The sequence below is a fragment of the Lepidochelys kempii genome, chromosome 25 (genome assembly GCF_965140285.1).
Source record: "Lepidochelys kempii isolate rLepKem1 chromosome 25, rLepKem1.hap1, whole genome shotgun sequence".
Classification (NCBI taxonomy): Eukaryota; Metazoa; Chordata; order Testudines; family Cheloniidae; genus Lepidochelys; species Lepidochelys kempii.
In genome coordinates this window covers 13,939,706-13,966,206 of record NC_136404.1, presented here as the reverse complement: position 1 = coordinate 13,966,206, position 26,501 = coordinate 13,939,706, and the positions used below count along the sequence as shown (strand labels likewise).

Genomic DNA, 26,501 nt, shown 5'->3' with positions numbered 1-26,501 from the left:
TCAGTCCAATCTCCGCAGCGTGACTGCTGCAGGGCAGCGATGCAGATGGCGAAAGATGTGCCGGGGGAGCCCACAGTTAGAAGACTGGAGGGGGAGGCCTGTGTAACCCACGCACCTCCTGGGTGTGGTGTTCTGTCCCATGTAGCCGAGACCACTTACAGAGAGAGATGAAGGAGTCTGCTCTACAGCCTTAGCTAAGAGGCAGCTGGCTTCTAGCTCCTGCAGCAGGGGGTCATGCACTAAGCTCCCCGGTTCGATCCCGAGGACTGGGGTCTGTCGGCATTACACCTGCAACACCTTGCCACCCCTGGGGAGGCAGCAGTTTGCTGAACAGTGACGCATACAAGAGAAGGATCCCCCCCACTTCTGTAGATGATCCACACCCCCGGGGAGAGTCCCCGTCCAGAAGAGCTTGCGATCACTGTTACAAGGCCAGGGGCCGGAGGAACGACATAGAGAAGGGTCAAGTGAGGCAAGTGGGGTGGATCCATTAATTAAGCCCTTCGCAGACAAAAAGCCCCGTCCCAGTGCTAGGGATTTAGCTGGGACTATTGTTCTGCAGATGCCGGGAAGCTCCATCCCGTTTCTGGGCAACCTAGACGTTGCTGTTACTTTGGGCGCAGGGACTGAAAATATCTGCTTCCTCTCCACTCAGCTAAGGGCCCGATCCTGGACGGCTCGGACCACTCTCAGCTCCCGCTGGGGAGCACCTCAAAGGAGGGGCTCCTGGGAGCCCAATCCTGTGCTGAATACCCTCAGCTCCTACTGGGCATCACCCAGAGATGATGGAACTGGGGGAAATGGGAGTAGCGCCTCTACACCCCCCCCCTTAAACTCACACATGCCGAGGTGGGTTGGAGGGGAAAGTGGGACCCAGCGGGGCTGGGGTTGGTGCATCCAGGATTGAGCAGAGAGCAGGATCCAGAGAGGCTGGAATGGGCCTGGAAGCAGGTAGGAACACCTGGGACCCTTCTTCCCAGTCTGTAGCTGGCTGCTTGTCCCATCCCAGCATCTCAGTTCCTCCCCTCCCCTCCTTCTTTCCCCCCATTCGCAAGGAGCGTTCACCCCCCAGCCTCATCCCAAGAGAGCTCAGGATCTTGCTGGACAACTCGCTCTCTTTCATATTTGTCACACACCCAACACTGTAGCCTCCAGCCCCAGCCCCACACCCATCACCGTAGCCTCCAGCCCCAGCCCCACACCCATCACCGTAGCCTCCAGCCCCAGCCCCACACCCATCACCGTAGCCTCCAGCCCCAGCCCATACAACTTGGCTCTGATCCCATCGCCTTGAGAGGGGAATTTCCAGGGGTCCACTGTCGCTGGTTCTTCCCCTGCTGCCGCTCTCCCCCCGCCCCACTTCCTTTCCGTTCTTTCAGCTGGCTAGCTCGAGAATTCAGGTTATGCTCTCAGCTGATGGGTTTTGCGAGAGGGGTGGGGGTTGGGAATGGGAAGAAGTCTCATTAAAGAATGTGTGTGTGCGTGTGTTTGTTTTGCAAACACATTTTTACACACATGCATACACACACAGCCCCGTGGGAGGAAAAGAATGACAAATGTGCTGTAGGAGGGAAGGGCGTGAGGGAGAGAGGATATATTGGGAATGGAGGGATGTGCCTGCACGTATGTTTGTCTGTGTGTGTGTGTGTGTGTGTTGGGGGGGCGTGTATTGGGGATGCGTGTGCAGGGGGGGAGATCTGCAGTGAAGTCACCAGACTCAGCAAACAGGGACAAAGAAGGAGTTGTTTAAAAAAAAAAAACAAAAAAACCCTCATTAATCTCTCCCTTCTTAGGGATGCTTAAAGGGCATGAAATCAACGCAAAACACAACAAAAATCATAGAAGGTTTAATTTTTGTATTGTTTAATTGTGTGAGACTTGAAGGAATGCTGTGATTGCGTTGGGGAAGTGTGTACACACACACCCCCACCCACCCACCCCCTCTCTAGCCAGCCTATCCTGTTCGGCATGCTTGGCAACCCGCCTTCTGTTCCAAGGCTGCTACATGAGTAACTTCAAAATTTCAATCATTTTAAATACAAACAAAACAAAACAAAAAAAAACCCCACACATCCCCGGCTCTGAGGCCCGGACAGAACCCTTCCCTTTCCCCATTGTTTCTTGCTGAACTCTGACTAGTTGAGATCATGGGAGGGGAGCGGTGTCCAAGTATCGGGGCTTACCGAGCCAAGGCCAGCGTTTGTGTAGAGGAGCAGAAGCTACAGAACATAAATAACAGGGGTGGAGAACAGCTGATCTCTACCCCCACCCCCCTGGGGGACTTTCTGGGTTGCATCCCCTTCCCCCGTCTTCTATGCAACTTGCAGTACAGCTTACGGTGTCTGAACATACATAAATCCTGATGCAAGCTTACAAACGCTTCCTTTGGATAGGAGCTGTTGTCTGGCACAAAGCAGGGAGAAAGGTCAGCGCAGCAATCTTAGCCAGTAATTGTAACAGCCTAGGAGAGAAAATTTCCTGCAATCCAAGGCAAAGAAATCCCACTATTCCCCCCCCCACCCCCAAACTAGAGTAAACGTTGGGTTCTTTGTATTTGCCTTCTGGTGTCTGAGCCGGGTGCGTCTACTCTGCACACTAGGCCTGGCCGACCACCCATGTTTGAACCCAACCCCCCTTCTTCTTCCCACTCACAAGTCAGTCTGACACAGGGTCAGCCAGCACTCAGGAGCTGGGTCCTAGCAACCGATTCCAGAGGTGGGTCAAAGCCCACGTCCCACTGCAACTTGGCTCCATGCCCTGTCAGTCTGCAGTGTGGATGCATCAGAAGGTCGGCGTAATGCAGCGTGGACGCGGTAAGCACAGCCGTGAGACCCAGCTCCAGCAATTGTAAATCCAGGTTTACAAAGCAGTGCTGAGGCTCAAGCATAGGCTTGGAAATACCAAGTCAGCCAGCCCAGGCCCCACAGACCCAGGCTGAAGTGTGCGCAGTGTAGACACTTATTGGTGCACAGGTTTCTCCACCACCACTAGGGAGAGAAACTCAGCTTTTGTTTCAAAGAAAGAAAAGTGAACTTTTCCCCCATCACGACAAGACTCCAGGAGCTGGGGCTTTCAGAAAAAACACCCAATATTGCAAGACTCGAGAATTGACACCTCTGAAATCCAGAATCAGGGGCTGGTACAGCTCACGGGTTTTACTATAGTACCTTTATACTGGGCTTTCCATCCTGGGATTGGCACACATTTTACAGAGGTGGAACAGTACGGTTATACTCCACTGCACGGGCCCCTGCCAGCAGTCTGTTAGGCTACACTGCTTCACCCACGTGCACCTTCCAGCTTTGCTCCCTGGCTCCCCATCACAATCCACTTAGCCAGCACTTTTTCCCCTCTTCAAACTGATCTCTGCCATGGCGTCAGCCAAGAAAACCTTGTAGCTACTAGCAGCAGGGTAGGTGACGAGCCGAAACCGATGCCCAGCAGTGTAAAATCGGACTCGGCAGATTGTAGCTGATGCAGGACAAGATGCGATGAGTCAGTTCAACGTAGCACTGGCTGGGTTTACCGTGCGGTTACAGATTTATTCACAGATCATATGAGGCGGGTCCATTTACGGCATTGCTGATTATTATGGTGTGTATTGCGGTCGCACCTAGGAGCCCAAGTCGTGGCCCAGGACCCCACTGCTAGGCGCTGTACAGACAAAACAAAAATGTTACTTCCCAAAAGAGGGTACAAGCTAAGGCAAGAGAATGTATTAAAAAAAAACAAAAAACAAACAAACAAAAAAGTCACACAAGCAGGAAAAACCATGAAAACAAACATTTTTCAGGATCTTTTTTCTGCAGAAAGGAGCCAGCCACCAATTATTTTTGGCTCTTTTGCAGGTCACCTTTAAGCCCAGACCCTCTTTCCCTTCCCATACGGCAGTCTCGGGGACAGATGTGATCCTGCCAAGTCTCTCCAATTGAGAGGGAGTCTCCCTAACTCAGGATTCAAGTTAAGGCCACTTGTAAAGTATCCACCCGCCCTGCAGGAAAGATGTGGCTGCCTGGGATTCAAATGGGATGCTAGGAAATCTCTCTCCACACTTTATTTGGAAGCCTCCCTCTCGCACTAGAGTCTGAGTGACAGCACTGTCTGTCTGTCAGGAGAACAGGTCTTAGGCGGTCAGGCCTCAGGGTCACAGCAGGAGTCATGCCTAGTGGTCAGAGCCCAAATGCCAGATCCCAGGATAAAGAGAGAGTCAGAGCCAGGGATCAGAGCCCACCTTTAGAACTAACATCAGAGTCCAAAAGCCAGAGCCCAAGACCAAGACAGAGTCAGAACCAGGGCTAAAGGTCAGAACTGGATTACCTGGAGTCAGGAGCAGGGCAGGGTCTAAGCTGGATCAAGGCTAGGAGCAGGGCTTGGAGTAAGGGGAGTACAGGGCTGGTAAAGAACCCACAGACACATGCATTGAGCCTCCCCTGATCCTCTGCAGCTGCTGGGCTTAAGAGGCAGCTGCGGATCACCTTATTCTGGTGGTTCTGCTGTGGCCCAGCTGCGCTCATTGGATGCCTGACAGCTGGGCAGGGACAGCTGCAAGCCCTCATGGCTTGTCTCCTTGCACAGCCCTGTCCATATCCACCTGTAATCTCTTGCCTTAGATTGTCAGCTCTTTGGGGCAGGGATCATCTTTCTGTTCTGGGTTTGCTAGATAAGGTTTCTGTGCAGGGCCAGGCCCAGGCAGAAAAGAAGATGCTTTTGCTTAGAAAGAACATTTACAAAGTGGCGAATATAGGAAAGTGACAAGTAAAACTGAAATGCTGGGTGGAAAAGGATAACTTCCCCACGGCCCCCTTCCCCAAACCACCACTCGGTCGGAGCTGCAGGGTTTGGGGCCAAACTTCCCCAGAGCTCCGGGGCATTTGGATCCAGAATTTTGCTTCAAACCCTTTACAGCAAGGGAGGCACATGCCAAGTCCAGATCACTGCAGGGCATTTGGGCCATGCCCACAGTCCACCCCATACATGGAGGTCTGAGAGCAAGGCCACTGCAGAGCTCTTACATCAGCCTGATACCAGCTGGGGAGACCCCCTGCGCGGGGAGGCAGGGAGGGGATTCCCAGGGGGCCATTTCCACCCACTTTCAGGGTTTTTTATGGGGTCTGAGCAGCATAAAAGTTCCTTGAGAATCACACCTGTTAAGCACGAAGAACTTGCTATGTACATTGTCAAACCTTGGGCAATTCTGCAAGCGCCCACCCCACATCTCTGGGGGGTAGGGGGGTGGGGATGGAGGGCAGAGTTCATTGCTGCTTTGTGGGTGAGATGTATAACCAAGGGCTGACCTGCTTCTCGCCATTAAAGAGCCCACAGCACTTTCCGAAGTCTTGGGCAACTGGGTAATTTCTTTCCATCTACCCGCCCCCTAACCAAACCGCTCCCCTGGATACAGTATTCTTGTGCCTTTCCTGTCCTGAATTTGGCAGTGGCATCATTACACACTCGCCGTGCTCCACCCCAGGGGCAGCGACATTTTAGTGGTATGTGAAGTGGGGCGACTGTGAAATGATGGGCATCTTTCAAGAAGAAAGGTGCTCTCTACATCAGCGGTTCTCAACCAAGGGTACACGTACCCCTGGGGGTTCGCAGAGATCTTCTGGTGGGGGGGGGCATCAACTCATCTGGACAGTTGTCTCGTTTTACAACAGGCTACATAAAAAGCACTAGCGAAGTCAGGACAAACTACAATTTCATCCAGCCAATGGCTTGGTTATACGGCTCGATGTACTGTACACTGAAACGTAAGTGCAGTATGGATATTCCAGCTGATTTATTTTATAACTATATGGTAGAAATGAGAGAGTTAGCAGGTTGTCTGTAACCGTGTGCGATGCCACTTTTATGCCTGGTTTTGTAAGCAAGTAGTTTTTAAGTGAGGTGAAACTTGGGGTACACAAGACAGTTCAGACTCCTGAAAGAGTACAGTTGTCCGGGAAGGTTGAGAGCCCCTGGTCTAGATACGATTCCAGTAATGTCACTCTGTGTGCCCACCAAAGCCTAGAATGCCTGTTGAGTCAGTGTGAGGTGATGAAAACCAGCCCGGCTGAGGGCTTTTGGGTTAGAATCCCACTGGGTCCAGTTATCACTGGGATTTGCCATCTGTTCCCATCCAATAATTAAGTTTTCAGCCATTTCAGCTTTTTTACACCCAAGACTTTAATAATCAGACCCAGGCAATATAAAATGGAACAAGCGACTATGTGTGCATACTTGCTATAAAAACTCCACACACACACCGCCCCCCATGCCACAATAACTGGTTTCTGCATACAAAAGCCAGGGCTGGCGTTTAGGGGGTAGCAAGCAGGGCAACTGCCCGGCGCCCCACGCCACAGGGCCCCCCTCAAAGCTAAGTTGCTCAGGCTTCAGCCCCAGGTGGCAGGGCTCAGGGCCCTGGGCTTCAGCCCCATGCGGTGGGGCTTCAGCTTTCTGCACTGGGTCCCAGCATATCTAATGCCGGCCACACTTGGTGGCCCCCCCTGAGACCTGCTCGCAGTCCCCCAAGCGGCCCCGGACTCCTGGTTGAGAATCACTGCTCTAATAGGTGTAATCAGAACTGCTTAGCTGTGTGTCATAGGTCCTGTATTGCTAACACCTTAGGGAGATTCCCCTTTCGTTCAGCCAAGTAGGAGCCTGCAACATGGGAGCAGGCAGATCTGGGTTCTCTCCCCCATGCAGGATAGTGACTGTTGCAAAGCCCTAGGGTCCAAGAACCTCTTCATGCTGTTTTGTGTTGGAACTTTGTTAATTAAAGTTAATGAGAATCTGGGAACTTTTCTACTGCTCAGGAAAGGTGCTAATGAAACCCCTGGGTGAATGTGTATTTCAGGGGGCCTCTGTGTCATCACTAGTTAGGATTTTAGCTCAAGCTGTAACCGCTCATGCTTTTAGCTCTGAAGGTTCCCAGTTCAGTCCCCCATTGGTCTGTCAAGATGGCAGCTGTCAACCCCCAACTTAACAGTTGCTGGGTTTTTAATTTGGATTGAAATGTATTCAGTCAAAATAGAATCCACCACTATTAGAAACCTTGCCAAGATATTCCCTTCCCTTCCCTTCCGTTCGCTGGAGCGGCTGGATTGGATCTGTGGCTGGCAGAGATGAACGGAGGGTTGGCACCTCTACGTCTGCTGGCATCTGAAGCCTGCACTTAGGATCCTCTCAATTCTCATCATGCAGCAAGCGTGGCCGGGTGTCGTGGGAGGCTGGGAAGCAAGTACCACGGAGCGTGAAGCAAAACAGGGAGAAGGATCCCAGACACACACATTCACACCCATGGACCAAAGCTGCCATGTTTGACAGGAAAGCCAGCCAACACCCTTCTGAACAAAACCACCCCACAGAGGGGACAACCCTTCTGTCTCCATATCAGCTGTTTCGTAGGCTGGGCACCCAGCCCTAGGCAAATCCATCAGCGTCCTCCCTATGGACGTTGCCGGCCCCATGTGGACATGGCCTGGAGGAGGAGGACCAGAAGCTGAAGGGCTGGGAGTGTCTGGTGAAGGAGAAGCAATTAGCCAAGCAGGGAGGCTTCGCTCTGTTCTCCAGCCAGCTGCTGGCTGGTTAAGTTAATTAAGGTTTTATTATAAGAGAGGCGGGTTACTGGAAGTGCTTTGTCAGGGCAGGGGTGGTACCTGGCTTCCACTTCCCATCAATCTCCCTGCAGCCTGGCAGGAAACCCACCCAGCCTGCTGAGATGGGGAGAAACAGAGTCACCCAGTGACACGTTCTTGGCTGCCAGCTCCCTAGCCCGTCCCCAGCAGGGTGGGGTGGCGATGGGGACGACATGTCTGTAGCTAAGGGCATCCCCCATGGACACGCTATTTGATGCGATTCCTGGGGCAATTTTCTATCTTGGGGCAGAAGCAGCAGGAAGAGGGGGGATGGGGCAGTATTGTGAAAGAGAGGAGAGGGCAGGTGGGGAAGCGGTGGATGGGGGAAGAGTCTGGAAAGGAGGTAAGGGAGAGGGGGTGCTGGAGAAGGAGAAGGGAAGGGTGTGGGGAGCCTAGGAAGGAGAGAGGCATCTGAGCAGGAAGGGGAGGTAGCTGGGGAAGAGGAGGACAACAGAAGGCGCCGTCTGGAGCTGGCTCAGGTGCATGGGGGAGCATGGGTCTGTCTCGGCAGCCGGTCCCTGTGCTGCCCCCCCACTCCCCTGCCATTGCTCCCCTGCAGGGAGAGCCCCATTCCTGATGTTTTATCGATGGCAAATCGGAGCTGGGGGAAGAGAGGAGGGAAACGACTGCGCAAATCACTAATCACCTTTGGGCTCCAGGACCGGGCTCTCTCCCCACACATCTCAGCCCCTCTGATAGGCCTGGAATCTGGGCCAGGGCTGGTATTGGTCCCCCAGCCCCACTGGAGCAGATTGTGGGGGGGGCCTCCGTGGTTCTGGTTCTCCCCATTAGGAAGCCACTTACTGGTGATTTATAGCTTACACCACTGGGAGGCGGGTGCCCTGGCAATGTCGTCATGGTAACGGAGCTTAACCAGGCACCAAGGGACCCGGCTGATGCGCAGAAGGGGAGGCAGGTGGATCTGCGGCTGAGTGATGGATCTGCTACGGAAACAAATATACCCAGAGGTGCCCAGGGCACGGCTCCAGCCAGCCGCCTGCCCGGGAACTGCCGGGCTGTGCTACAGGGGACAGGGCGTGTGTACACCCTATGTCCCCCCCAGCTCCTACACTCACACCCCACAGTGTCACCCACCCCTCTGTCTCCCCACCGAGCCTGGTACACACACGGGCTCACCTGCTGGAGACCCCACACACCCAGTCTCATCCACATCCGTCCATGCAGCCTCAGCCCCACAATCTCACCCGGTGTCCCGCCCCCCAAGTTTCCCCTGCTTCTCCAGCCCACATCATCCCATCCCCCTTCTTTCACACCCCCGCAGTCAGTCTCCTGCTGCATGTGCAGATACAAACACACAGGCCACAGGCTTTCCTTTCTCACACAAACAAAAACACCCCCACAATCACAGAGTGCACTGGCCCGGCGTTCTCACCCATGCTGACCATGCCTTTTTTCCACGCTCAGAAGGAAAATCGATGACCTTTTGTCTCGTTCCCCGTGACATGGAACAATAATGTTTATTTGCCTTCCTCTGGTTTTTCCCTTTATAGCGTCCAAATGTGCAAAGAGCTGTTTCAAGTTTCTCGCCCGGCTCCCTTTCCCCGCATTCCAGCCCTGCCCCAACCAATTGCTGTCTGTACCCAGGGGCAGGCAGGAAGGGGCTGGTGGCCAGTTGTGGTCCCACAAAGGGAAACTTTGCCAAAAGCCCCCATTCTTGCGAATACCGGTTTGGCTCCATGGGTATTTGCAAGGTTGCAAGCCCTAGTGTAGGTGGGCCCGGGCAGCAGCTGATGGTTTAAGTGCAATAGACCAGATCCTCAGCTAGGGTAAATCAGTATAGCAAAATGGAAGGGGATACAGCTATCCCGACTTTCACCAGCTGAGGATCTGGCCCCATGCCCTCTAACTCTGCCGAGAGCTAAACCCGCTTTTGCTGCTGGGGTGGAGCAAACCACAGTTGCTTTTCAACACCATAACGGGTCTGTCTGCAGAGCAGTCTATAAAATCCACCTTGACGAGCTGGTGATTAGCACTGCTTCCATTCAGTGCCTTTGATCCACAGCTGAGCGGGGGTCGGGGGGGTGGGGGGGAGAGGGGGCCACCCCTGTGGAGAGGTGAGTAATTGACAATAATCAACAACAAAAGCAAACAAATCAACAATCAGCAGGGCCAGGCGAGAGGAGAGGTCCCAGTTCATGGAAAGGCGCAGCAGCGCGGAGAGGGGTCAAGAGAGGACCGGTTCCTCCCAAACCCCATCTCCCAAGAGTGCAGATAACATGGGCCTGGAGCCAAGGTTTTCCACAGCTTCCTTTGCTCCACTGGGGGCTGCCTGCAGCAGTGATGGGGGCCATGGAACAGACAGGTCTCCAGGGTGGCAGGGGGGTTAAAATCCTGAAGAAATGAAGGGGGGAGCCGGACTAGTTCCCAGGAGCATGCTGGGGCCCCGGAAGAATGGATCGCAGGGGGAACAGTGGACAGCATCGCTGCCTCTGCTCCAGCGGACAGACGGGACTCAGGTGGCATGGATCTGTCTCGGGGGCGGGGGGGGATGGAATCGGATCCTCAGCACTGTCCCCATCCTGGCACCCCGTAGAAGCTCCTTTTGTGGGCCTCAGAAGGGTTCCCAACCATGCACCTCTCTCCGGGGCACCATTGGCCGTGGATGACTCCATGCAGAAGTCCCATTGTGAGTTAATGTGGCTTGAAGCTGCATTGCCCCCACTGCGTCCCCGCCAGCCGGGAGCCCTGGAAGAGCTAAGCAGGGGCAGGGGCAGCTGGTTGGGATGAAGACTCCGGGACAGGCAGCGGATGAAAAAGCCACTGGGACACAGAGGCGACACATCCCAGAGACGCTGCCCCCACAGTGGGCCCTGACCAATGCCCTGCCCCTCCCCGAGGCTGACGATAGCTCAGATCCTCAGCGCGATGTCACGGCAGGCGCCGTATTGTGGTGATGAGCTGAAGCCCCAGCTCCGACACCTCCCTGCCCCAATACTTGGTGCCCCGTCTCTCATTTATAGGCCCTGTTTGTCATCCACCAACCGTCCTGCACAGAGGAACTGGTCACCCCGGTCTCTGGCGCTGTAACACTGGGCTAAGCATGCCCAGGGCACTGGGAGAGTTAGCGCTGCCCAGTTTGTCACAGTCAAAATAAAGGATTGTCCCACCCCAACATGCAGGCCCCATGCAGAGATTCTCAAACTTCTGCCGTCCCCGTGGCCCTGTCACGTGTGCCCAACATTGCACCGTATCCAGCGCCCACCCCGTCCCCATGGCCCTGTCACGTGTGCCCAGCATCGCACCGTATCCAGCGCCCACCCCATCCCCGTGGCTCTGTCACGTGTGCCCAGCATCACACCGTATCCCACACCCACCCCGTGGCCGTGGCCCTGTCACGTGTGCCCAGCATCACACCGTATCCCGCACCCACCCCGTCCCCGTGGCCCTGTCACGTGTGCCCAGCATCGCACCGTATCCCGCACCCACCCCGTCCCCGTGGCCCTGTCACGTGTGCCCAGCATCGCACCGTATCCCGCACCCACCCCGTCCCCGTGGCCCTGTCACGTGTGCCCAGCATCGCACCGTATCCCGCACCCACCCCGTCCCCGTGGCCCTGTCACGTGTGCCCAGCATCGCACCGTATCCCGCACCCACCCCGTCCCCGTGGCCCTGTCACGTGTGCCCAGCATCGCACCGTATCCCGCACCCACCCCGTCCCCGTGGCCCTGTCACGTGTGCCCAGCATCGCACCGTATCCCGCACCCACCCCGTCCCCGTGGCTCTTTCACATGTGCCCAGCATCACACCGTATCCCGCACCCACCCCGTCCCCGTGGCCCTGTCACGTGTGCCCAGCATCACACCATATCCAGCGCCCACCCCGTCCCCGTGGCTCTTTCACATGTGCCCAGCATCACACCGTATCCAGCGCCCACCCCGTCCCCGTGGCCCTGTCATGTGTGCCCAGCATCGCACCGTATCCTGTACCCACCCCGTGCCCGTGGCCCTGTCATGTGGCCTGTGCCCAGCATCACACCATATCCCGCACCCACCTCGTGCCCGTGGCCCTGTCACATGAACCCAGCATCACACCATATCCAGTGCCCACCCCGTCCCCGTGGCCCTGTCACGTGTGCCCAGCATCACACCGTATCCAGCGCCCACCCCGTCCCCGTGGCCCTGTCATGTGTGCCCAGCATCACACCGTATCCAGCGCAAACCCCGTCCCCGTGGCTCTTTCACGTGTGCCCAGCATCACACCGTATCCAGCGTCCACCCCGTCCCCGTGGCCCTGTCACGTGTGCCCAGCATCGCACCATATCCCGCACCCATCCCGTGCCCATGGCCCTTCATGTGGCCTGTGCCCAGGATCATGCCATAGCCGGTGATCACTCCTGTCCCATCACATTCGGAAATCCAGCATCGTTTTATGGCATGCAGCGAAATGACTCCCCAAGGGTCAAACCCACTGGAGGATACGAGACAGGCCAGTCTGGCGTTCGGCCAACCCATTGGGGCTGGAGCAAGAGGATGGGCCAGTTCTTTGGGGCACTAGCCTACACCATGGGAGACACTTACCCGCTCTCTGTCTGACCTTGGGTAAGTCCCTTAGCCTCTCTGGGCCCACACCCCCAATCTGTACACTGGGGACAATTGGACCACTTTGCCCGACAGGGGCGCTATGAACATCAGTCTGGTAACAACTGCAAGGGGCTCACATACCACGGTGATGGGGACCATATAAGTAGCTAAACGGGACAGCAGGGGGCTTATGCATGCAGAATCCAGCACTGCTACCGACGGGGCCCAGAACGGCTCCTCTTGCTGGAGTCTGGACAAATTCCTGTAGCGGAAACATCTAATCAATAACCCCGCCATGAGACCCTGCGTTGGCAATAGGAGGACTCCTCTGATCTGTTTGCTGCTTTCCTTCCTTTGTTCCCTGCCTCCGCTGCTCACACACCTCTGGGCCAGACATTCACGAGTGGGGGGCTAACCCGGTCCTGAGCTCTTTGGAAAATCCAGGATCAGATTTTCAGTGGAGCCTCAGGGAACGAGGCACCCAAATCTCAGTGCAGTTCACCCAGGGTGGCGGGAGGGGAGTGCCTAACTCCCTTGGGTCCTTTGAAAATCCCAAAGCTGGGCCTAACTGGGAGCTGAGCTCATCCAAAAGTCTGGCAAGCTGAGCACCCAGGAAATGTGGCCCTTAGTGCTCACAGCATCAGCTCTGCAGCGAGACTCCGGGGGTTCAAAGCCCAGCAGGGTCAAGCCAGCCCCTCCTCAGCTGGGTCCTGACAGTGAGAAACCACCACTCGGTCCACTCTGCATGGACACTAATGAGCCTGGTACCAAAGCCATTTGAGCGCCGTGTGAAATGGGGTACATTCTGTGCTGTCTGCCCTCTGCCCCAGAGCTGGCTGCATCCCAGTGGCAATTATTTATATAGACACGTGGGGATGAAGGATGCTACTGAAATGCAGCTTACCTCCCTCCTTCCTCTCCCATCAGCTGCTCCCGCTATTCACTGGTTCGCTGCTTTCCCTTCCCTTTACCACAACCTAGAAGGGCTCAGCATCCCTGATCCCCAAGCACCTGCCTTTCGGGGGGGGGGGGGGTGAGAAGCTGGGGAGGGAGAGGAGACGGCCCCAGGATCCTGAAAGTGCAGGATGCATTAGAGCAGAGCAGAGTTGCCTGATGGATTCTCCAGCTCAGACATGGGCTGGGCGTGCCAGGAGAAAATGGAGTCTTTGAATATTTGATGCCAGACGCTCTGGGAGCCAGTTTGACTGGGAAATTACAGCTATTTCCCAATGGTTTCAAGGGCCTTGAGACACGGTGGTTTCCAGCTCCTCTCTGGTAAGAGAAGCCCCGCTCAGGCGAGGTCCTGCCTAGAAACACCCATGGTGTTTATGGATGAGACGAACTGCAGCTGCGAGCTCTTAACCCTGTCACCACCTCATTCAAGAACTCCAGACATGGAGATTAAGGAGGGCCCAATGTAGGGTGCTCGCCTCGGAGACAGGAGACCTGAGTTCAGATTCCTGCTCTGGCCCAGCTCGCGTGACCTCAGACAAGTCACTTAGCTGCTCCATGCCTCAGTTTCCCATCTGTACAATGGGGATAATTTCCCTGCCCCACCTCCCAGGAGAGGAGCTTTGGTGCTGTGGTAATGGGAGTGAGGTGTGTACCTTGGGGTAGCACAGAGTGTGAGTGCGTGCATGTAAACACCCCTGAGCCAGCTTCAATCTCGCTAACTTGGGTCCTGGAGCAGTGAAGCTGAGGCAGTATGGGCTAGCCAGGGAAGTAATCAGGAAGGGATCTGGGTGGGCTCGCACAGTCTGTGCTGCTGTGGGTATGTCTACACACGGTGCAATCCCACCCTGGCATGGCAGCGGGGATGGATCCTTGGAGCGAGGTAGCCTTGCCTGAGTTTAAGACCAAGATGGGTGCTGATTTTTGGCAGAGCGTCTTATTGTTGGGGAACCCAACCAGAGACACCTGGGTGTAATTAGACGTGATGAGCTCCTCGTGACTTCCACTGGAATTTCAGCTCTTCTGAACATGGGGATGGCCAGACGGGATCAGAATCACGGCCCGTCTAGTCCCTACAGGGGCCAGTGCCCACTGCTACAGAGGAAGGAGCAATAAACTTCCTGATCCCTAGTATTTAGAGATTGGCTTATGCCCTGAAGCATGAGGTTTCATACGTCTTCCAATTTTTACGCTAGCTTTAACTAGGATAAACTCTGAAAATGAACCCCTCCCCCACAACCGGAGGCCACAGTGGGCTGTTTCCCTGCAGTTCCTTTCCCTAGTATTGCTTCACTTCTTGGTTAGCTCCAGCTCAGACAAAACCCCGGGTTCCAGAAAGCTCAGATCCCTGCACCCACGGCAGCTCTTGCTTCTGGCTGGCCCTGCAGCCAACAGAGATGGAGCCAGATCAAAACCGCCCAGCTCGGGACTCCCTGACGAAGTTTAGATCCGGTGAGCTCGACCACACAGATCCATCCCCCAGACGGCTACTCCCTGCCAGGCCCAGAAGGAGCGGTGCCAGCCTTTTCCCAAGAGGGCCTCCGCTCCTTCGAGCTCTTTGAGGTTTGGGCTGCTCCGCTTCAGAGAAACATCCCGTCTCCCGGGTGAGCATATGAACTCTGAACCTTCCGTGAGCCGACTGATGCCTTGAGCCACAACCACGCACTTCCCAGGGCGAGGGAGAAACGTCCAACTGGAGGGACGGGGACTTGTCCGTGGCGGGGGGTTTACAGCTTCCCCTGGAAGCAGCTTGGGTCCAAACTCCTAGCCAGTTAGCCAAAGCTAGCGCCTGGAGAGGCCGTGTGGTCTAAGGGCCAGAGCACTGGGCTGGGAATCTGGAGAACCAGGTTCTATTCCTAAATGTGCCCCTGCTGCTACGTGACCTGGGGTGAGGCACCCTAGCTCCTCTGCCTGCCTTTCTCCTCCCACCCTTTGTCGGTTGAGTCCTGTAAACCCTGGGGGGGCAGGGACTGACTCCCACAGTATGTACAATGCCTGGCATGACAAAGGCCCTGGTCTGATCTGGGTGGTGAGGTCTAGGTGTTACTGTAATACAAACACAGCAACCCCCAGTGTTGAGCCTTTAGCTTGATCAAGATTTCCGGTTAGGAGATGGGATCAACCCTCCCCACCCCCACCCCCCGAGAACCCAAATCCTCAGACTCTGGGACCCGCTGTCAGATCAGTCCCTCTCAGATGGACAGTGTCAGTTTCACTCAGCTTCTTAAAACCTGAGTTAATGAATTAAATAAATAACCCGCCAAATGTGACATTCAAATAAAAACAGGCTGGAAATGAGTGAAATGCAAAATACGCCACCGGCTCTGTTCAGCGGCAGGCAGGGGCTGTGCCAGGAAGTGCTGATCTGCCCGCTGGGCCCCCTCCCTCTGGGGCTCTGAACACAATTCACGGCTGGCCCATCTCCTGCTGTTCTGCCCAGGCTCTGGATCCCCATCCAGCTCTCACAGTTCCTCCTCCATCCACCACTTATGTGCCGGGGGGGGGAAGCCATCCATCCAGTTGTCACATCCGTCCTCGGCATAACTCCTACACCTGTCTGTCTGTGTCTCAGCAGGACTGGGTCATGAAATGGGGACCCCGCTAGAGGTCACAACCTCTCCAGAGGTTCATTGCTCCCCTGACTTCAGTAAAGGCTTGTCCATGTGGATCCAATGGACGATCCTGGTGCAGGAGACTCTAGACTCCATTGAAAAACCACAACCTCCCTGCATAGTTTCCAAGCCTTCGACGTCAAAAATCGCACCCCTCTCCCCCATATTAAAAAATGACTCTCTTCTCTGGAGTCACCAGTGGAGAAGGCGCAGGGAATATGATTCTAACGAGATGCATCGGTGCAGATGAGGTCAGAAAGGCGGAGCAGGGGACAAATCAGAGCAGTTAGAGGGGGAAAAATAAAATCTCCATTTACTTAACAGCACAAATGGTGCCATGAGGAGGAAAGAAAAAAATAGCATTGAGAAGCGCTCTCCAGGCCTTTGAGTGAGTGATGGAAAATTTTAACCAACCCCTCCCTGTGGTTCAAATAAACTAGGACCCAAATCCCAAACAACTGCCATGGCTTTACAAAGCTGGCATGAAACCTTCCTTCTAAAAGTCCCCAGAATAACCCCAGGCCCCAGCTACAAATCCAGACCCCAAATTCAGGAAAAAGCCCTTAAGGACGTGCTTAATTTTAGGCTTCTGCTGGAAAGCTAACAAAACTGGGCGTGTTTAGTCTTGAGACAAGAAGGCTGAGTGGGGACCTGAGAATAGTCCTCCAATCTGTCAGGGGCTGTTCTAAAGAGGGCAGGGGTCAATTGCTCTCCTTTTCCACTGAAGGTAGGATGGAGAAGTAATGGGCTTACTCTGCAGCTGGAGAGATTTAGGATTGATAGGAGGAAAACCTTTCTAACTTTGAGGATAGCTAAGCTCTGGACCAGGCTTCCAAGGGAGGCTGAAATCCCCGTCACTGGAGGCTTTTAAGAACAGGTTGGAGGAACCCCAGTCAGGGATGGTCTAGCTTTACCTGCTCTCGATTTGGCGCAGGGGACTGGCCTTGGTGACCTCTTGATGATCCACATGGGAAAGTCCCTTCCAGCCCAACATTTGACGATTCTAAATGTCACTGACTTCAATGCTTAAGTGCTTCCTTGCGTTGGGGCTCCAAGACCAAGTGCTCCACGGTTCGAGAAACAAGACTGGGCCTGATTGTGAGGAACAGTGGGGAGGCTGGGTCTATGCAGCTTTGTGGCAAAGCCAGATGGAACATAGAGGCATCAAGGGAACCTGCCTGCAAGTTTTGGGGTTTACTCAAACTCAGAATGAACCTCAGGCTGAAGCGGGGCTCAAACCTCATGTGGCTCTGAGCCAAAAAAAGGCTTTGCCCAAAACCTCGCCCCAAACCACTGTGCTTTGCGGAACTTTGCTTTTCAGTGAATCCACCTGTAAAGTGGCACAATACTTAGAAATGGGCATCTCCATGCCCTTTCGAGTGTGTGCCCGGTGGGGAAGGGGGAACTGCGTCACCTCAAATTTAGGTTTGGTTTTGCTTTTTAAAAAGACCAGAAAACATTCCCATCAAATTAAAAATAAATAAATCCAGAGGCCACAAGTGACAAACAACCCCCGCAAACACATCCCCCTGTACGCTCTGTAGCTCACACATTGTAATGCTGTATTAGGGTAGGACAGCCAGAGAGCGAAACTGACAGGGAATTTAAATGACCCCAACCAGGCTATTTTCATTGCAGTGGGTCAGTTCGGGAGCGCTGACTCCATTTCTACGCAAGTCCCGGCTCTCTCTGGAGTCAGTTGCAGTTTTGCAAAGTTGAGAACTTCCAGATTTGGCCTAAAGTTTGTGCAGGTTTTTAGAAGGCGCATCAGGTACCCGATGGGCCAGGGCAGTCCGTTGGCCCCCACAATATGAAAAGCAAAATAGATCCCATTAGAGACCAAGTGATGGGGAAGACATGGCATCTGATGTGAATTCTGCAGGCACTCGGCCCGGGGCAAGAGAGGAAGCAGGAGCATCCTAACATAGGTCTCATTGCTGTGCTGATTGTGCTCCTCTTAGCTTCAATGGGTGCTTTGCCCCTGACTTCCAGTAGGCTCAAGCCTGCTAGCATCTGTTGTCAGAGGAGGGCGCTGGGGATAACGGCAGAAGCAGAGAGAGCAGCCGAATGCCTGTATAACATACTTGCAAAGTATACATCCCCTACACAGAGGATAAGAGCCTGCTATTGCTACCAGCCAAGAGAGAGAGGTTAACGTTTAGCTCATGTGGTAGAGGTCTGGGCTCTGGGTTCTAGGTTCAAGCCCTGCTGATAACCGGGTGGTGGGAGTTACCACTGCTCTTTCCTGCTCCCAGGAAGGCCAGACTAAGCTCCAGACAGCCACTTGTAACTTTCCCTCTCAGATACTAGAAGCTGGTACATTTATAATCTACCTGCAGAGGCAGCCATCCCCACATGGAAACATCTATCAACGCACTTGCATGACCCCTGTCAACAGAGTATCTGAGCCCCTCACAGTCCACAGTATATTTATGCTCACAGCACCACTGGGGGGTTGAGCGAAGCTACTGCCCCAGTTGTACAGTTGGGGAACTGAGTCACAGAGAGGCTAAGAGACTTGCCCACGGTCACCCAATATGCCTGTGGCAGAGCTGGGCAATGAGCTCGGCTCTCCCATATCCCCAGACAGGGAACTAATCACTCCACCATCCTTCCTGCCTCAGGAAAAGCAGGGCAATTTCTCCCTTCCTGCCGCAGGCCCGATTCCCCTCTCACACACAGCAATGCAAACCAGAAGCAACTCCCCTGTCAATGACACAGTTACAGTGGTGTGAGGTCAGGCCCGGTCTCTCTGAGTGTAGGCATGCATCAACACCTGTGTGTGCAGATAATGCCTGGAGGAGCGTCCTCCATACACCCAGGCGTATCATCCACAAGTTGACTCTCAAGACCCAACTAAGTCAGCCAGTTGGCTTTAATAATAATTTAATCTGAATAATGCAAAGTACTCCACGTAGGAAGGAAAGTACTCCAGAGGACTCCACTTAGGAAGGAACAATCAGTTGCACACATACAAAATGGGAAATGACTGCCTAGGAAGGAGTACCGCGGAAAGGGATCTGGGGGTCATAGTGGATTACAAGCTAAATATGAGTCAACAGGGTAACGCTGTTGCTAAAAAAGCAAACATCATTCTGGGCTGTATTAGCTGGAGTGTTGTAAACAAGACACGAGAAGTGATTCTTCCGCTCTACTTCGTGCTGATTAGGCCTCAACTGGAGTATCGTGTCCAGTTCAGAGCACCATGTTTCAGGAAAGATGTGGACAAATTGGAGAAAGTCCAGAGAAGAGCAACACAAATGATTAAAGGTCTAGAAAACATGACCTATGAGGGAAGATTGAAAAAACTGGGTTTGTTTAGTCTGGAGAACAGAAGACTGAGAGGGGACATGAGAACAGTTTTCAAGTACATAAAAGGTTGTTACAAGGAGGAGGGAGAAAAATGGTTCTTCTTAACCTCTGAGGATAGGACAAGAAGCAATGGGCTTAATTTGCAGCAAGGGTGGTTTAGGTTGGACATTAGGAAAAACTTCCTGTCAGAGTGGTTAAGCACTGGAATAAATTGCCTACGGAGGTTGTGGAATCTCCATCATTGGAGACTTTTAAGAGCAGGTTAGACAAACACCTGTCAGGGATGGTCTAGATAATACTTAGTCCTGCCTTGAGTGCAGGGGACCGGACTAGATGACCTCTCGAGGTCCCTTCCAGTTCTATGATTCTAATCCTTGTCATCCTTCTCTAGCATCACAGGATCTCACAGCCCTTTACAAATATTACTGACTTAATCTACATAGCTGTGCCACAAGGCTGCAATGTATTAGCCTCATTTTACAGGTGGGGAAACTGAGGCAGAAAGTTAGCCCCAGAAGCCCTGGTTGGTTCCCAGTCTCCTGTTCTAACCACTGGATCCTACAGCCCTTCCCAAGCTGTAAATAGAATCATAGAATCATAGAATATCAAGGTTGGAAGGGACCCCAGAAGGTCATCTAGTCCAACCCCCTGCTCAAAGCAGGACCAATTCCCAGTTAAATCATCCCAGCCAGGGCTTTGTCAAGCCTGACCTTAAAAACCTCTAAGGAAGGAGATTCTACCACCTCCCTAGGTAACGCATTCCAGTGTTTCACCACCCTCTTAGTGAAAAAGTTTTTCCTAATATCCAATCTAAACCTCCCCCACTGCAACTTGAGACCATTACTCCTCATTCTGTCATCTGCTACCATTGAGAACAGTCTAGAGCCATCCTCTTTGGAACCCCCTTTCAGGTAGTTGAAAGCAGCTATCAAATCCCCCCTCATTCTTCTCTTCTGCAGGCTAAACAATCCCAGCTCCCTCAGCCTCTCCTCATAACTCACGTGTTCCAGTCCCCTAATCATTTTTGTTGCCCTACGCGGGACTCTCTCCAATTTATCCACATCCTTCTTGAAGTGTGGGGCCCAAAACTGGACACAGTACTCCAGATGAGGCCTCACCAATGTCGAATAGAGGGGAACGATCACGTCCCTCGATCTGCTCGCTATGCCCCTACTTATACATCCCAAAATGCCATTGGCCTTCTTGGCAACAAGGGCACACTGCTGACTCATATCCAGCTTCTCGTCCACTGTCACCCCTAGGTCCTTTTCCGCAGAACTGCTGCCTAGCCATTCGGTCCCTAGTCTGTAGCTGTGCATTGGGTTCTTCCGTCCTAAGTGCAGGACCCTGCACTTATCCTTATTGAACCTCATCAGATTTCTTTTGGCCCAATCCTCCAATTTGTCTAGGTCCCTGTGTATCCTATCCCTGCCCTCCAGCGTATCTACCACTCCTCCCAGTTTAGTATCATCCGCAAACCTGCTGAGGGTGCAATCCACACCATCCTCCAGATCATTTATGAAGATATTGAACAAAACTGGCCCCAGGACCGACCCCTGGGGCACTCCACTTGACACCGGCTGCCAACTAGACATGGAGCCATTGATCACTACCCGTTGAGCCCAACAATCTAGCCAGCTTTCTACCCACCTTATAGTGCATTCATCCAGCCCATACTTCCTTAACTTGCTGACAAGAATACTGTGGGAGACCGTGTCAAAAGCTTTGCTAAAGTCAAGAAACAATACATCCGCTGCTTTCCCTTCATCCACAGAACCAGTAATCTCATCATAAAAGGCGATTAGATTAGTCAGGCATGACCTTCCCTTGGTGAATCCATGCTGGCTGTTCCTGATCACTTTCCTCTCATGCAAGTGCTTCAGGATTGATTCTTTGAGGACCTGCTCCATGATTTTTCCAGGGACTGAGGTGAGGCTGACTGGCCTATAGTTCCCAGGATCCTCCTTCTTCCCTTTTTTAAAGATTAGAACCCAGTAGTCCTAATTTCAGGCCCCTTGCTCTAATCACTAGACCCCACTCCCCGACCCAAGCTGGGAATCGAACCCAGGAATCCTGGTTCTGAGCCTGCTATCCAGCCCACTAGACAATGCTCCCTCCTACCACGGGTGCTGTCTGCAATGGTGGGGTTTTGCAGCCTACGTGCTAGTTTTTCTTGCTGAAAGAGAAACCACTTTAGACATGCCAAGGAGTTTTCCCAAAGCATCAAGCTTGGATTTGCCGAGGCCTCCTATGGCCAGGTATCCAGCCCACAGCAACCCTCAAAAACAGGGGCTTCTAGCCCATTGGCTACTCAGCAGGCTGATGCTCCTCTGCCAGCTGGAACAGGGGGCTCTCACGTTAACAGGCATTAAAGCCAACTGAGCTGCAGGTGCTTATGGCCTGGCGCCAAGATCTTGGGCCGTGGAAATGCTCCCAGGACATTCTCAGCCCGGGCATGGCTGGGATCTGAGGAATCCATGGGTATCAGAGTTTACAGTCTGTCCACACACTCCCCCCAGCCCAGTCTGGCTTACAGCCATTTCCTGCAGCAACTCCTGCTCCAGGAGGCTGGGACTAAAATCACCATCAACTCCTGCCATCCAGCGCTCGGACCCCACTCCCTGCAGTGAACCTCCGCGGCCCTGCGGATGTTGCCAACTCCCCATAGCTAGTTCTCCTGCCCCACTGCATGAGGTGCCTCCTGGTAGAAGGTGTCAAGACTGGGGTAGCTTGGAATGCCTCCGACAGCTAATTAACCTGTCCTGCTCCTGACAGTGCCTCCTACTATCAGAGGCTGAGAGTGGAGAACCTGGGAGCTCCTACCCCATGCCACACAGCGCCTCCTGTTGGGAGAGGCTGGGATGGAGTAGCTGGGGGCTCCCCATGCAGCCAGCTCTCCTGCCTCCACCCCCTGCAGAGAATCTGTGTTCAGGCCTCAGAGATACATCTCAAATGCCTCCCCAGGATCCAGCTTTCCCCCCCGCCACCAGCCACTGACCAGATGAGCCGCCTCCCGGTTCCTTTGATAGCTCCGAGGGAAGAATCAAAGGCTGACAGCGGAGGGAGGGTGGCCAGAGGAAGCCCCGGGACACCCCCTCTTGCTGCAGGCCCGGCGCGAGCCACCCGAATGGCAAGCAGACGGCTGGGACCTGTTGAGCACCTGGCATCTGGCTCCCAGATGGTCAGTCACCAGTGCTGAGGCAGGGGCCACCCCGGAGGAGCCAGGAACCCAGCGGAATTCCACCGGTGAGCTGGGCGCTGCTCGCCAAGGGCTGCCAGCGCCTGACAGTGAACCACGGCAGAAGGGGGCAGACCGGGCACTGATCCTCCACTGCCACAGGAAACCCTGTTGCTCGTCCTGCCCAGGGCTGAGACCTGAGCAGCTGAGGCAGGGGAAGGGGGGTGCTAGTTAGAACAGACACACCAGCACCAGCCACTCCGGCCGGTTACCTGGAGCACCGAGCCGCGGCAAGCCCGCTGCGTCCCCTCCCAGGTGATTACGCCTGGAGCCAGCAGTTCTGAGGGGACGAAGCTGCTGGAGTCCTGCGGGGGAAACACAATTCCCAGGCCCATTCGGGGCCGCCAAGCCATGTCCCTCCATTGCCTGATCTCGCTGCTTCTCCCCCCTCCCTCCACCTGTTGTCTTTCTAAACACGAAGCTCTTTGCAGCAGGCACCCACATCTCCTATGGGATTGCCCAGCCCCCGACTCAGCACGGCCCTGATCCTGAGCCTGGTTCTCCGGGCCCTGCGTCCATATGCAAACAATAGGGTCAGCATCGCTACACCACAGAGGCCCTGTCTATGAAGAGGCACAGCACGCTCGGATTTCTGAGTCACTGCACAAATATCCAGGCAAGGGCGGGGGGGGGGCATCTGCACCCTCACATGCGCCAACCCCCACCCACCCGTGATCACGCCGAACGGTGGCAACACGTCAGACAGGCCCTCCCGCTCCTTCTCCCCAACCCGCAAATGCCCAGGGCCGTGGTTAGAGAAGAAGATCCCGCCACACTCCCCACCTCCCCCAGCACGCAGCCCCCTGGCTCCCCGGCCTCGTGGAGCCCAAGCTGTCACCTTGGCCGGCAGGACCAGCAGGGGCAAGGGGAGGTTGTATCCAGCTGGAGGGAGAAGCCAGCCCCGATAGGCCAGCTCCTGAGAAGAGGCCGGGGCATCGTCAGCAGGAGATGAGCCCTGAATCCAACCTCAGCAGGCTTTGACGGATGGATGCGGGGGGACAGGGTGGTTGGCTTAGTGGGGAGGGGAGATGCTATATAAGGCTATATAAACAGAAGGCTATATAAGTACCTAGACAGACAGACAGATGGCTGGATGCACCTGGTCTCCCCATAGCCTCCAACACATGCCCGGGGCCGGAGCAGGGGGAAAAGCGGTACTTACTCCATTTTCCCAGCCTCTGCAATCCCCCAGCTGCCTCACCCTCTGGCTCGCAGCCCTGCGCGGATCCAGGCGAAGCTCTGGAGGGAAAGGCAAACGCCAGCCCTGGGTGAGTCCCCGCCTTGCTGTCTCTCCGCTCACAGGCAGCAGGCTGTGGGAGAGGTGGCAAGCGGCTGGTGGCCGTTCAGCATCCACAGCTGTGTTATTGTCCTGAGTGCGGCTGGCTGGCGGTGGATGGCTGAGCTGGGGATGTGAAGGGATTTTTTTTTCCCTCCCCTTCCCCTTCTCCAGCATCCTAACAGCACCTTCTGCTGGGCGTCGCCTGTCACTGCCGCTGCTCGGAGAGTCTCCAGGAACATAAGGCTCAGTGGAGACCTTGAGCAGCGCCTGGACATGTTCAATAAGGAGGCTGCATCCTTTCCAAGTGCCTGACAGCTTGTGAGCACCAACCCAGACCTGGCTCCCCTGCATCCTGCAACCTGCCGGGACAGGGATGGACTCACTGAGCTAGTACGACTTATTTCCCGCCCCGCCTCCCCCCCCCCCCCAATCCCATTTCCTTAACATCCGTGTGTCTCCAAATTCCTAAGCAAGCTTCACTTGACAGCCTGCAGGTCCGGCCTTGACTCAGCATGGTGCAAAACCAGCCTGCTCGGTCTTACAGGCTGCAGGGAGAGGGGACGGAAGGAGGGACTGGGGCATTTCGAGTTCTTTACAATGACCGCAGCTGCCGTTCTGAGCTCACCTGGGAAATGTGGTGGTGTTGTTCTGAAATGAAAGTACAGGGCTCCTTGCATCCCCAGCGTGCTTTACCAGCCCTATCTGGACAGTGCTAGAAATGCAGCCAGCTCTGGGGTGGAGAAACAGGAGCTGAGAAGGAACCCAGCGTGCTGCATCATATCCGTACAAAGTCAGAAATGCAGCCAGCTCTGGGGTGGAGAAACAGGAGCTGAGAAGGAACCCAGCGTGCTGCATCATATCCGTACAAAGTCAGAAATGCAGCCAGCTCTGGGGTGGCAGTGAGGTAGCCAAAACCATGCACAACACAGGGGGCGGGTGAGGGGAAATTTTGGTTAAGCAAATAGGGCAAAGCTCAGCTCTCCCGCAAGTCACCATCAGAACGTTATATTCTTCACTGCTGAGCTCTGGCCTGGGGCTCAGAAGAACTGGGCTGCATTTCTGACCTTGCTAGTTTCCCTGCATGGCCTTGAGGAAGGCTCTTCCCTTTTCTGGGCCTCAGCTTCTCTGTGTGGAACACAGGGATAATAATCAGGGCCTAGCACAACGTGGCTCTGATCTCAGTTTGGGTCTCTAGGCGCAGCTATAATACCAATAATCATCCAAAAAACCATTCCACAGGAGGGAGGAGTTGACCCTTTTGGGATGTGAACCATGGGCAACTGAAAAAAAAATGCTTAGACCATAAAGCCACCTGCAATGAGTAAGGGAAGCAGTGTGGCCTAGTGGGCAGAACACTGGGCTGGGACTCAAGAAATGGAGGGTTTATTCCCTGCTCTGCTACTGAAGACCTCAAGGGCTGAAATGTAGAGCAGGCTTTGGAATTTCTTCAACTATACAAAAAGGATCTGAAATTTGCATCCCACACGAGGGGCAAAAATGGTAGGGAAATTCTCCAGACCCAGCTGGATGAAGAACCGTAGTAAAAAGGTTATTAGGAGTAAGCAGAGAGCCTGTAGGGAATGGAAGAAAAGATTGATCAGCAAAGAAAGTGACATTTTGGAGTTAGAAAATGTAGGGATGACGTGTGAATTGCTAGAAGCCAAGCTGAATTAGCGCTTGCCAATGAAATGAAAATAAATAAGAAGAGGTTTTTTAGTCATAGAAATATAAAGAGAATAAGGAAGGCTGAGGTTGGGCCCTACGCAGTGTGGATGGGAAGGAGATTAAAGATAATCTAGGTATGGCCTCAACACTAAAATGAATACTTTGCCTTGGTTTTCAAAAAGGATGATAACGTGGAACATAGGCATGAAGGCAGGACAGTTTATGGAAATGAGTGTACAAAAATTGAAATGACCTCCTGAGGTGAAAGAAAAACTTAAAGCACTTAATGAACTCCAATCAGGGCAGGGCAGATCATTTCCTTCCCAGAATACTGGCAGAACTGGTGCATGAGATTGCGTGTCCAGTAGTAGGGATTCTTAATAAATCTACCTATTTGCAGGCAGCACCACATGACTGGAGAATCGCTAATGTCAGACCTATATTTAAGAAAGGGGGAAAAAATAAATCAGGCAATTACAAACCTGTTAGTCTGACCTCAGTAGTATCCAAGGCTTTGGGACAAAATTATAAAAGGAAAAAAATATTAAAGAGATGGAGGTAAACAGGAAAGGAGATGGAATACAACCTGGGTTTATCAAAGGTAGATCATGCCATCATAACCTGATTCCCTTCTTTGGGAAAAAAGCTGATTTTTTAGATAAGGGAAAGGCAGCAGATCTAATATACCTGGCCTTTAGTAAAGCATTTGACTTGATACCAAATGGGAAATTTTTCAAAGTGGAGAAGAGGGGGATTAATATCAGAATTGTAAACTTCATAAGAAACTGGCAAAAGGGGAGAAGGTAACAAGTTGCTCTGAAAGATGAATTGTCAGACTAGAGGAGTTCCTCCAGGATCGGTCTGGGGACCAATTCTATTCAATATTTTTATTATTTACATCGGCATAAAAAGTAGGAGTGTGCTACTGACCTGTATTGCCAATACAGAGCTGGGAGGCATCGTCAATACAGGGGAGGATCGGAATATTATACAGGAAGATCTGGATGACTCTGAAGACTGGAGAGACAATGGTATGAAATTCAGCAGTACCAAGTGCAAGGTCTAATAGACTTAGGGTCTAATAAGAAGAATTTCTGCTACAAACTGGGGCTCATCGGTTGGAAGCAACAGAAGAGAGAGAGACCTGGGTGGGTGAGTTGATCACAGGACAACTATGAGCTAGCAAATGAGATGTGGCTGTGAAAAAGGCAGATGCGACCCTAGGATGTATCAGGCAAGGCATTTCCAGTAGAGATGGAGAAGTATTAAGGCCATTGTACAAGG

The 26,501-nt window shown here is 53.6% G+C and overlaps 1 protein-coding gene across 2 annotated transcripts in view; it reads right to left on the bottom strand.

Moving 5' to 3' along the window:
- Positions 1 to 23,732, bottom strand: part of PALM (paralemmin) — a 73,026-nt gene extending 49,294 nt beyond the window's left edge. For both annotated transcript variants that reach the window (XM_073324549.1, XM_073324550.2), the window contains exon 1: positions 23,436 to 23,732. In XM_073324549.1, coding sequence (XP_073180650.1) covers positions 23,436 to 23,440 — 5 coding nt within the window. In that variant the 5' untranslated portion in view covers positions 23,441 to 23,732. The remainder of the gene's footprint in view (positions 1 to 23,435) is intronic.
- Positions 23,733 to 26,501: the final 2,769 nt, after the last annotated feature.